The 12,908-nt window shown below is 41.0% G+C and overlaps 1 protein-coding gene across 1 annotated transcript in view; it reads right to left on the bottom strand.

Annotated features, from left to right (window-relative positions):
- Positions 1-6,241: 6,241 nt before the first annotated feature.
- Positions 6,242-12,908, bottom strand: part of TPH2 (tryptophan hydroxylase 2) — an 89,554-nt gene continuing 82,887 nt past the window's right edge. Inside the window, exons 10-11 of the mRNA XM_030866255.2 lie at positions 7,168-7,301; positions 6,242-7,047 (exon numbers count right to left, since the gene is read on the bottom strand). Coding sequence (XP_030722115.2) covers positions 6,873-7,047; positions 7,168-7,301 — 309 coding nt within the window. The 3' untranslated portion in view covers positions 6,242-6,872. The remainder of the gene's footprint in view (positions 7,048-7,167; positions 7,302-12,908) is intronic.

The following is a 12,908-nucleotide window of genomic DNA, read 5'->3' on the forward strand; positions in this document are numbered from 1 at the left end:
AGGCATATTTCCAACATGGGAAAAATACCTCCATCCAGGCTAGGTAGGAGTCGTGAACAGTTCCCTCTGTTCCCAGGCAGAAGCTCAAGAGGCAGACTCAGTCTGGCAATTAGCTGTCAGCTGATCACCAATTCAAATGTGCTGGAGTGGGCTGTGCTGATGATCTGTGCTTGCAGTAATCATTTGGCTGGGTGAATCAAATTATACTTTCCAATGCCACTTCAAATCAGGACTGCTATGTCTGCACTTGTTTTCAGCAGTAAGTAGAACCCTGCAAGTTATTTTCTTTGATACTGACTATACGTGGGCAAGGGAGGAATTTAGGCTTCTTTTAAGTTCTGCTCAACAGGAAAGACCAAAAAGTTTTGGAGATTTGTAAGGCGGCTAATTAGGATCTATTCCAACTTAATGGCTGGGCTTTCACACTGAAATGGATAGGGGGACATGTTCTACCCTGGCAAGGTAGAGACTTTTCTTCCAAGTTATCTGATTTGGGAACCTCATTCTTTCATAATGCCACGTGCAGTGATCAATCAGATGTAATGATCAAAAGGAAGTTTGCCTCAATCAATCCCGATAAACAAATAACTATAGTTGCAAACCTCACGTGCTCTTCACTTCAAATTCACTTGCCAATAATTGGCCTCATTAACGTCTGTGGAGTTAGCTGTTCACTAAAATCGAGCGAGCTGTACATCAGATGTGTCCAGTGATTTGCAAACCTCTGGAAATATTAGACCTACTGAATTTTCCATGAAAATTAACAAGCTAAAAAGTAAGGAGACTGCAAAGGATTGGGAAGAAGTGAAGGAGACACAAGGAAAGTCCTACCACCTTCTTAGAATTAATATTAGCTTTCTCAACCTATAAAATGAGGGTTAGCTTTGCAGTGTTTTTAAAGATTTGATTTTGACAGAAAATGAACTTGATTTCTTTGTGCCACTAGCTTTCAAATTACCCTGCCCACATCTGTCAGATGTTTTTGTTGTTCAATTATAAAAACTGTATCCAGACTGGATTATGAGAATGCTGTTTGCAGGCATCATAACCACAGGTGCCCTTGGGTTGAACAGCGGGCTCACCACGATCCTCCCAAAGAAGGAAATAGACTTCCAGCTGCTGCACCAGACCCATCCTTCTTAGAGAGAGGAAGAAATCACAGCAAGTGAACCTGGCTGGTGGTATATCTCTCAAATATACCTTTGGGGAGATGACAGCAGCGAGAAGAGTGGAAATAGACTTAAGTAATTCACTTACATTTATATGACCTATTCCTATAGAGATGGCCAGAGAGTCAGTGAACACAACCATTCAGTTTGCGTGAAGGTGAGGGAGCTTTGTTGTCCTGAATCACCTTGTCAGCACTACCAATGTTCACCAATAATGCCCCATTCTCAGGGGCTTCCCTGGTGGTGCAGTGGTTGAGAGTCCACCAGCCGATGCAGGGGACACGGGTTCGTGCCCCGGTCCGGGAAGATCCCACATGCCACAGAGTGGCTGGGCCCGTGAGCCATGGCCGCTGAGCCTGCGTGTCCGGAGCCTGTGCTACGCAACGGGAGAGGCCCGCGTACTACAAAAAAAAAAAAAAAATGCCCCATTCTCTATTTCATTTTTGCTTATGCAGTGAATATCTGTGCATCTCTAGAAAAAAAAAAAAATTGCATTTGCTTTCCAGTCTAGCTTTTTATCCTTAAAAGCTGTCCAGGAAACGTTTCACATGATGTTGTTTTGTCAAAGGAAGCTTTACGTATTTGCAAAAGACACAGGATATCATTGGATGTCTGCTTCTCCAGCCCAATGATAATCAACACAGGTACTGGTTATTCCAGTTTTCCCTGGTGTTTCATCTGACAGTGCTGAGCCACCTACTTAACTTTGTAACTTATTTAATTACAACTATTTTTAGTGATGTCCACCATGATCCAGTAAGATATTGACTTTATAGGGTCTCAATATTGCAATGGTCTCCTAATTGGTTTTACAGCACTCTCCAATCCCCCTACAACTGGTTTCCACACAGCAGCCTGAGTAACCTTTGAAAATGTAAATCAGATCTTGTTTACAGCCCTCCAGTGACTCCACTGCATTTAGGGTCCACCTGACCCCCTCTGGAACCCTGTATTATCTCATCCTTGCCTCCCATGCTGCCATCTTAGCCTTCCTCTCCAGCCCGCTAGCAATCAATCTGTCTTCCTTGAACACATCAATCTTCTGCCTTAGAGACTTTGATCTTGCTGTCCCCTCTTCCAGAAACATTCTTTCCATGGCTCTCTTCATGCCTGGCTTCTGCTCATCCCATGGTTCTTAGTCAAAGGCTATCTGCTCAGAAAGGTTTACCCTGCCCACCTTAATCTCTCCCCTCTCCACTGCTCTTTATCACATCACCCCAACTATTTTCTTCATAAAATTGCCACAATCTCAAATAATGTTTTTTTTTTTTTTTTTTTTGCTGGTATCTGTCTACTAGAATGTAAGTTCAAAGTGGGCATAAACTTCCTCTGCCTTATTCACCACTATATCCTCAGTTTTTAGAACAGTGCCTGGTACAGTCCCTGATATGGTCTAAGCCATTGAATGAATGTTTTGAGACCTCAAGTCACATTATAAAGACTCACCATTCAATGTTTCAGAACTGGTTTATTTTGAACACATGCAAATCTAATATGTGAAGAAGGAATATGTCACTATTAATTCCCTTGCCTCTTCCCAGAAAAAGTCAATCTGCATAACAATCATTTCCCCAAATAAGAGAATGTCTTTGGAAATTGAAGAAGAAAAAAAAAAGAACTCAAGACACACTGGAAAGCTCTGGGCTGCTTTCTTTTTCATTATAAGTAAGACAAGGTTCATGAAAGTACGCATCAGCACTTGATTCTTTAGAAGTTGAAAATTAGATCAAATGAATTGGAGGACAACTACATCTTGTGTTAATGTTTTCCTCCTCAAATGAAGAAAATGATGTGAGCCATGACTCCATTTGAAAATGAAACTTTCTATTTCTATTTGCTTTTATGTTAAAGCATATTGTTTTTCATTTGAGAACTTTTCATGTTGGTAAATGTTGCAATACGTTACATTCGTTAGGCTCAGCCCCGTTTACTATGCAAGCAAGACAAGCACAGGTATATCATCCCCATAAAGCATCATTTCTAAATTACACAGTAAATAACTGAGACTAAGCCAGACACCCAAGTTTCACAACCCTTAACACTAATGTAAAAAAAAAAAAAATGTTTTTAACCACTCTGGGTCAGAGTTCCCTACTCTTAAAACATGCAATTTATGAACAATCCACTATGCCAGACAAACTGATCATCCAAGAATATACTGGTTGCCTGACCCCAACTCATAACAGACAAGGATGCTTTAAGAAAAAAACTGGACTAATCAGATTCCGGCTGTTTTTTGCAAGGTGTGATACATAAGAAGCCTGGTCTTGCTAAGAACCTTGGGTTGACTTCTGATTGGCAGATTACAGAAGACAGCAGCAAAGCCAAAATAAAGTAGCGATTCACAGTGAGATGACAGTGAGCAAGTGTCTTTAAATTTATAATTGCCCTTGGATCTATTTAATTTAGCTTTAAGTCAGGAGGCATAACTGAGACAAATGGTTACACTGAGCAGGTATCAGATATGACAAGAAGCTGGCTGTGATTATTTTGTTGTACTACTTCCATTTGGGGACTTTTTCTGCCAACCCTTTTCCTATGATGGCTGTTAAATTTTATAGGACTTTTCCCACTATTAGTTGTAATGGCATTTGCGTGTTAAATGCTCACAACAAATGAAAACCATGATTCCATTGTTTCATATGGCAAAAACCATGCTATTCCAAATGGAGAACAAATCTAAGAAGAACCAAATAATTCCTCCTCCTTGTATGATACCTATATAAGCTCTGCAGGAAAGCCTATTTGCTTTGCAGCGCTTCTATTTTTGAAACAACATAGATTTTGCACATGTAAGACCACTAAAGATGCCTCTATAGTCAATCAGAAGATAGCTCAGATGTTATTTTTTGTTGAGGGAATTTGTCTACAATTAAATATAATTCTCCTTCAGTACATTTAACTAAGAAGCTCCCCTTTCACTGGGGTTAGAAGGGGGAAGCTTGATGGCTACATATGGGTTTTTTCCTTTTTTATTGAATTATAGTGGCTGTAATATTATATGTTACAGGTGTACAGTATAGTTATTCATAACTTTTAAAGGTTATACTCCATTTATAGGTATTATAAAATATTGGCTATATTCCCCATGTTGTCCCTGTATCCTGTAGCTTATTTTATACCTAATAGTTCGTACTTCTTAATCCCCTACCCCTATCTTGCCCGTCCCCCTCTTCCCTCTCTCCACTGGTAATCACTAGTTTGTTCTCTATGTGAGTCTGCTTCTTTTTTGTTATATTTACTAGTCTGATGTATTTTTTTTATTCCACATATAAGTGATATCATATAGTATTTGTCTTTCTCCATCTGGCTTATTCACTTAGCATAAAGCCCTCCAAGTCCGTCCATGTTGTCACAAAAGACAAAATGTTATCTAAAGCAACACTAAATTATGGGAACAACAGAAAAAGCAGACATTAAGAGTTTCTCAGCCCATTTTCTCCTTTGAGAAAATTCAGCAACTAGTTCTGGAAATTTCTAAATTATTGTTCTTAGTCTCTTGTTATTTTTCATTGGAAATTTCTGGATTCATTTTTCTGGGTTATTTTTCTAGGTTAATATTTATAAATAGCTAATTACTCAGGGTCATCTAGATCTAGCAAAGCAAGATGTAAGAAACTATGGATTTATGGATTTATTAAATGATTGGACTTGACAACGACTTGATCATTCTAGATCCTTTTATTTGGGTTCAGCTTGCTCATTTCTCTACCGCTGATAATTCTTCAAGGCACTGTCTCATTCACGTAACGTAGCATTTAAACTGCATGACTCTCACATTCTAGGCACCAGATGCCTTCTCAAAAAGTCCACTGTTCTGAGAATCTTTCAGAAATGAGAGCCTCAATCATTAAGATAACTGATAGTCAAGCCTCTGATTTTTCATTGTAATTTCACCTCTCTCTGATATATATATATATATACACACATATATGTATGTATATATATATATATATATATTTTTTTTTTTTTTTTTTTTTTTTTTTTTTGCGGTACGCGGGCCTCTCACTGTTGTGGCCTCTCCTGTTGCGGAGCACAGGCTCTGGACGCGCAGGCTCAGCGGCCATGGCTCACGGGCCCAGCCGCCCCGCGGCATGTGGGATCTTCCCAGACCAGGGCATGAACCCGCGTCCCCTGCATCGGCAGGCAGACTGTCAACCACTGCGCCACCAGGGAAGCCCTGATATATATTTTAACTCTTTCTCATATTCTTCCTGAATACATTTCGTCCAAAAATTTCTGACTCACAACGGGCCATACAACTGTATAAATTAGTTTGAAATCACATGTACTTTCCTATTTAAAGAACATCCTTAGAAATTGCTCAAGTAAATATTTTAGAATTGCTAACTTAAAAGTCATTTCATCATCTTATTCTTCTCTACTTTTTCGTGTCCCCTCTTTCCTCCACCCAGTATTCTGTGCTACTAAAGCAGAATTAGAGGAACAGTGACTGCATTTGTTAAGGGAATCAGAAGCTAAAATTCATTCGCTCATTCAGCAATTTTTTATTTGTTCACTTAATCACCTGAGTATACCTCCTATAGCAAAGATGACTGAAATTTGTGGTATATCACTATTGTTTACCCAAATTTGCCCAAACTTTAGCCAAGTGGCCAGACTCCCAGAGACCTAGCTTGGTTGGGGGGTGTGAGAGGAAATTTCTGTACTGCTGTCAACCCTTGATCACAAACCAAGTCCTATTTAGTGATAAACATTAGTTTTGACAAGCATTAGTTTCCCTTCTATGACTACACATCATAAATACATACATACACCAAGTTGAATGTCTTAGCAATCCAAAAGTGAGATGTGATGGGCTGTAAATGTTGGTGCACCTCTAACTGTGCTACTTTAAGCAGATCACTTAACCTCTCTGAGACTCAATTTCTATGTCATTGAAATCAAAGCTCTATGATATAATTATTCTCCAGGAGAAATGGGTTAACCAGCTGAGAATGATAATCTCTTTATTCCAGCATAAAATTCATAGTCCCAAGATTTTTCCCCATTGTTTAGTCTTTCCTAATGTCCTTTCTGGAAGTGTTTTCTTCCAAAATACTTTGGGAAGCATGTCACAACTCAGTTTCTACAAGGTCAATGCAACATATATTTTCTATTTGTGGAAATTTCTCTTTTCTTACATTGTATAAATAATCAACCTAAAAACCATTCCAACTAGTGTGCTCGCTACTTTCAATTTTTGAAACAGAATACTGAATCTTTTGTTAATGTGATGGGAAGTTTCATACAATTCTGGGTTTATCTCAAATAGTGCTGTGAAAACACTGATACTAGAGAAAATAGAAACAGTTTCACTGCTATTTTCATGTTATCTAATGAACACAGAGGAAAGGCTCAGGTCTGAGAAAGGAAAGGTCACGAGCTAGAATCATAAGAGGGCTATTTGTTACCAATTTTCAATAGCTGCAGCTTGGTTAAGGACACTAAGCTGGAATGTCAAATCTATTTAAGACATTTAAATGTATCACGATCTTTCATACAGTGAGTGGTTATCTGTCATCAGGTTCTTTATGGTGTTTCATACATTATCACAGTAAGTTGCAAGTAGGTAGAAATATACAGAATTGCATGCTTACTAGCCAAGCCAAGACACAGAAAGCTACTGGTGTTATATGACATGGACTGAATTGCTGCTAAGCCCCCAAAAGATCAGGCTGGCAATGACACAGGTCCCAGACATCAAATTCCCAGATATTGGTTCATTTTGTTCAAGGCATCACACACGGTGTTCAAATCGCTGCGGAGGTCCTGCACCACGTTTTCAATGCTCCTGGTGTCTTTCAGAATTTCAATACTCTGTGTGTAGGGATTGAAGTAGACTGAGAAGGGACGGGTAATTGACTTTGCAAAGTCCCTGCAAAATAAACAGCAAAGAGAAGGATATGGGATCAATCCTCACTGGTTCAAGAGACAGAAGAACAGAGCCAGAAAAATTAAAAGTTATTTTCTCTAAATGGAAGAAAAATAAATTTACCTCATCTTTTCTTTGGCTTCTTCAAAACTTTCTGAAACAAAGTAGGCTTCCTGGAAGGTGGTGATAAGGCATTCCTGTAAGCAAGTTGTCTTTGGGTCAAAGGCTTTCACACATGCCTTGTCAGAAAGAGCATGCTGCAAAACACACCGCAAAACCCATTAAACTCCAGAATGAGACTTTCCAAAGTGCCACCATGTCGCATTCCTACAGCACAGCTCAATCATTTTACAGAACTATTCAGCTACTCATCTACCATGAAATATGGAACTCTCCCACATGCAGGGGAAATTGAGTGTTAAGGGGTTTTTTGTTTGTTTGTTTGTAAGTCTGTTAGTTGCTGAGGGAAAAAAATGAGACATGGTATTATTTTATTTATTATCAACAAAATTCATACTGAAGGACAGTTCAGAGCTGTAACCCCATAGAAATGGAATTTTAGATCTATGCTATGGATAGAAGCAGGAGAGCACAAATATGGTCCTAAATTTATTGCTATAAGCAATGTACTGAAATTTCCCTTAAATGGCAAAAGTAATAATTACCTGCATGGAGAGGTGATGGGGACTCTGACTGAACTATTTGTGGACTCATTGCGAGACATTTTGAGGCCAGGTACTGTGTACCAACAGAGGCTGGAGTAGGCCTGTATATTCAAGGATATGTGCGAAGCATTCGTTTACCTTCCCCCAAGCACAGCAGAGAAATATACAGCAAATAAATATTGCCAGGTGGGGAAAAAAAAGAGCTAGTATTAATAGTTATAGTTATGCCCACAGCAGGCATTAGGAAAGCCAATGTAATTACTCTTTGAACCATCATTAGCCCCGTTCAGCTCACTACATGACTGGCACTAAGAAGAGCAAGGAATAATGAATGATTTTATTCTCAAGATAAATTCAGGGATGCTAAAAGTTAGCGCTCATTTCCTGCCAGGTGCCACCTGCCTATTTATAGCCCCTGGATTGACGGTTCTCACACAGAATATGCCTAAGAATCACTGAGGAGCTTGTAGAATATGCAGATATAGGACTTCCCTCGTGGCTCAGTGGTTAAGAATCTGCCTGCCAATGCAGGGGACGTGGGTTCGAGCCCTGGTCCGGGAAGATGCCGTGGAGCAACTAATCCCATGAGCCATAACTACTGAGCCTGCGCTCTAGAGCCTGCGAGCCACAACTACTGAGCCCGCGAGCCACAACTACTGAAGCCTGCACGCCTAGAGCCCGTGCTCCACAACAAGAGAAGCCACTGCAATGAGAAGCCCAAGCACCACAACAAAGAGTAGCCCCTGTTCACCACAACTAGAGAAAGCCTGTGCACAGTAACGAAGACCCAATGCAGCAAAAAAAAAAAAAAGAAAAAAGAAAAGAAAGAAAGAAAGAAAATGCAGATACCCAGGCCTCAATATTATTTGGTAGGTCTGGATAAATCCCAGAAATCTGCATTTTAAAGGCATCCAAAGTGATTCACACACAGATGGTTGTGAACTATATTTTGAGAAATACCCCTCTAGATTCTCTCTTTCTTAATTTAAAGGGTAAATTAGTTGGGAGAGAGAGGCAAAGAGAGAAAGGGGTAGCAGAAACAGCCTTGAACTGAGAATTACAAAACTCGGGCTCTAGTCCTGGCGTTGCTATTAACTGGATAACCTTGGCAAATGATTTCACCTCTCTAGGCCTCCGTTTCCTCAAGTGTAAGTGAGAGGTTTGGGCTGGGTGATTTCTGAAGACACTCTATTCCAGTCTCTGGATTCCACCCAAAGCACTTTTCAATCTCTAACTGCTAAGCTTTCCTGGAGAAACACTGAAAAACCTTTCCTGTTCAGTATTCTTGGTACATTCCCCCAACAATTTCAAAATGCACGGAATGATTTACAGCCTTCCATGAAGAAGGCTACATAGTTCCCTAAGTTTGAAAATGTAATTGTGAACCCAAGGACTGACGGGCAAGAGAAAGGGCACATGGTCCTACCCTGTGTTTGATTTGCTTTCCCACAAAGTTCCGTTGTCCAGATCAATGCATATGTGAATCAGGGAATGCAGAGGGCCCCTTGGAGTGGACTCATAGTTTTTGGCCCACAGAACAACTTCACTGTAAGCGGAAGGTCACTACACCAGCAAATGCATTTGTGCTAGGTTCAATGCAGTGCAGTGAACATCAAGGGATTCGGGGTTCCACATGACAAATAATTCTGTCCACATTTTTAAAACAATTTCACAGTTTCAAGAAACAAAATGTGCTTTGACGAGAGCTGTTGCTCCTCTGCAAAGAATAGGCCCCCTATTGGCTTTCAGAGCTAGAAGTTGCTTTCTTCGCAGCCATACACTCTGGGTGCGTTTTATTTAGTATGTTGCTCTAATTGTCCATTTATCCATCAGTACATATGAAAAGGAGGACAGTGACTGACCCAGAGTCCTAGATGTTTCCATGTTCTCAGCCCCGCATTCAGGGGCACGGCAGAGTGGGAGCAATATAGACTATATGAACATTTAAGCCATGGCTCCCTCAAGGCTTTCCTGCTGAGCCAGGCTTTTTACTAGGTCAAGGACAAGCACAGGAAGAAGGTGAAACTTGTCTGCTTAGGTCTGGAATGCTGTGATAGGACATTAGCACCCTCAGCAGTCACCCTGTGTAGAGGATGCCTCCAGAAGATGTGTATGTAATAACAGAGACCGAAATCAGTGTAGTTTTAGAAAAATGTATCATGTTATGATTCTACTGGATACTCAAATGAGCTCATTTCATCTTTTTAACAGGTAAATGGGATGAGGGTGGATCAAGAAAAAGCCCAGAGGGCAGGGTGCTCTGCCCCAGACTTCAAGAAAAGTCAGTGGACTCACAGCATATGATTTGAAGCAAAGACCATCAGGTAATGTATCTCACACTTGCCTAATGTACTAATCAAAAGGAAAACGGGAAGCTCACTGTTCTAAGCTCTCAACAATGCAGTCTACCCTCAAGCTCCTGCTGAGTCCAATACCTGGTTACGTGCTGGGGACCTCTCCATCCATGGAGCATGCGACCAGTTCTCTCCCTTGGCTGTTACAAATATGGAAATGATAATGGCACCCAAGGATTAGCCTGGAGAGAGCCCAGAGCTGGGGGAGCAGCCACGGAGTGAGGCCAACAAATGAGGTGGTGATCACACCTATGCGTAGTCTCATTTACTGATGGGGAGCTCTCTTGTGTGACGAATGCCAGGAACATGCATGCAGCCCATGAGGGCCCCTGTTTCTGAACACTGAAGCATAGCTCAAGGGCCATAAAATAGCATTCACGTCTTTATTGATTCCACTGTCCAGTGGAGCAAAGTCCTACTGAGTTTTCTTCTCAGCTCCTATCCATGTCTCTCTCTAAGCGACCCTGGTTTTGGGGAGCAGCTATCATGCCCTCTCCTCTGTGTCCAGAGTAGCTTCTCTGTAAACATAGAGCCAAACTGCCTGATGTCCCCAGAGAGCTCCACGGTGAATCCTTTCCAAAGTGTTAACAGTCTGATATCCTGAAGTCTGCAAGAATTAATCCAACTTCCTGCAGAGAGAGGCTTTATAATGCTGAGAGAATCTGGCTGACAGTCTTTTACTCTCAAGCCATTTTTAAAGTGCAGGAATACTTGAGAATCACCTCTCGTCTACATGCTCTCTAAAAGGACTGTTTTGCATTTACCCATAGGGCCAAAGACAACAACCCAGGACTTGGAGCCAGGAGACCTAAGTTCTAAACATAGCTGTCCCACAGGTTTATCAAATGAGTGAAAATTCCGCAGGTTAAGATGCAGTTTCCTCTTTGATAAACTGAAAAGGTTATATCTGCATGAATTCTAAAGCTCTTCTTGCAATACGATTTTAACAGGGCCTGCAAATACACAGCGCTCATACCACCATCCCCTCCCTCCACCCCAACCAGCGTAAATTCACCATAGCAGCCTTTCCCACTGGGCCTGGGCATGGCCTTCCCACCCTTCCCAACAGAGATGGCCGTTACCAATTAATTGGCTTTAGCGCAAAAATTAAGACTTATTTGCCAGTTCCAGTCTTTTAAATAAAAAATCTCTTTCAACATCAAAAATTTCCCAGAACCCAATTAGCTTCTACATGATCTGGGGCAAATTATTTCACCTCTGTCAGCCTACTCCTGTGTTAATCTGGAAAACGGAAATACTTACAGTTATCTATCATCCAGGAATATGGTGAGAATTAAAGGAGGCAATACGTGCAAAGAGCCTGGCCCATGGGAAGTGTTCAGTAAATTATGTTATCCTTGCTACTTCAGTCTCCAGATGATGCTTGGTGTACATATGCAACCAGCCACACCTTCCACCATTGGTACAGCTCCTCTGGAACCCATCAAGAAAAGAAGCATGGCCCTAGCTATGAGGCTGCCAGGTCCTAGACCGCAACAGTGCCTGTCCTGAGTTCATCAGCTCAAAAATCTTCCTTCCTTCCAGCCACCTGCCTTTGCAATGACACAGAGTTATTATCGCACCTCTTCTAGATGTAAACCTGTGATCCTCACCCTCTATATTAGGACTGGTTAAAGTTAGGAAAAAACTCAAGTGTGAAGTCTAGATAGTTTGGGCCCTAGATTCTGAATAAAAATTTGCATACACTCACACTACAATCATCCTTTCCCACGTCAGAACAACAAATATATACATTTGTATATGTATGTATGTATGTGTGTCTATGAAATTTTTGAACCTTCCTCGAATGTTCTTCCTGCTAACCGAGCACAATGTGGTAGCAACATCCCTATTGCCAAACTGGGTGATGACGGCATCACACTTCTTTTCATCAGTGATGTTGAAAGTTTCAGCAGTTTGAATAAGCTGCAGGAGGGAGGGAACAAACTCCCTCTTCAAGAAATCCCTGTGTAAAAGCCAAAGACCCTTCTCCGGCTCCCAATGTCCGGCATTTGCTCTGTTATTACTAACAGTGCTACTGCAGGAAAGGAAGAGGCAAGAGGAAGGGAGCTGTGAGCCATTGGAACGCAGGAAAGGTGTGAGAGCTCAGACGCTCTCAGAGTCCCAACTCCAGCCACCCGCTGACATACTGGATGACCTCAGGGAACCCACGGGGGCCTTGGGCCTCTTCTCTACAGCCTGGCAGTAATTCTCACCACCTCACAGAGTTGCTGCAAGTGGTTGTAAATACAAATGACTGTAATAAATATAAGGCTGTTCTGTGAAGGCTGATGAATAGCTCTATAAAAGCAGTACAATAAATTCACCATACAAGGATATCCTAAAACTAAAGCCAAAATATAATAATAATTAAAATTTTAAAAACCACCAGCTTTGTCAAAACCTGAAAAGCAGAACACGTGTATTTGTATGTAATATTCCAGCAACTCCTATGGGGTAGGTGCTAAGGCCATTTACCAAAAAAATCTAATCTCTGCCCTTAAGGAAACAAAGAACTAGACTTTACCCTCACCCATGAAAAAGAAGGAGAGATTGCCTTTTGCTTTGAGATGGGTTAACTTTTTGAGATAAGACTCAGCCAACTCATCGATTAGTAATCAGTTGCTTACCACCTCGTGTGAACAAGATCTCCTCACTGTTGCTTCTCCAAGGGAACTGGATTCAGCAAAGACCCATATTCATCACTTTCTTAGACCTTCCCTTCTAGAGAAACCCTTTCAAGTTTCTTGAAATCTGAACTTTCAATTTTGAGTTTGTTGAATCAAATAAATGAATGAATGAGTGAATAAAAATTTTTTAATGAGAGACTTACATAGTTAGGTCG

Source organism: Globicephala melas, chromosome 10 (genome assembly GCF_963455315.2).
Source record: "Globicephala melas chromosome 10, mGloMel1.2, whole genome shotgun sequence".
NCBI classification, from domain to species: domain Eukaryota; kingdom Metazoa; phylum Chordata; class Mammalia; order Artiodactyla; family Delphinidae; genus Globicephala; species Globicephala melas.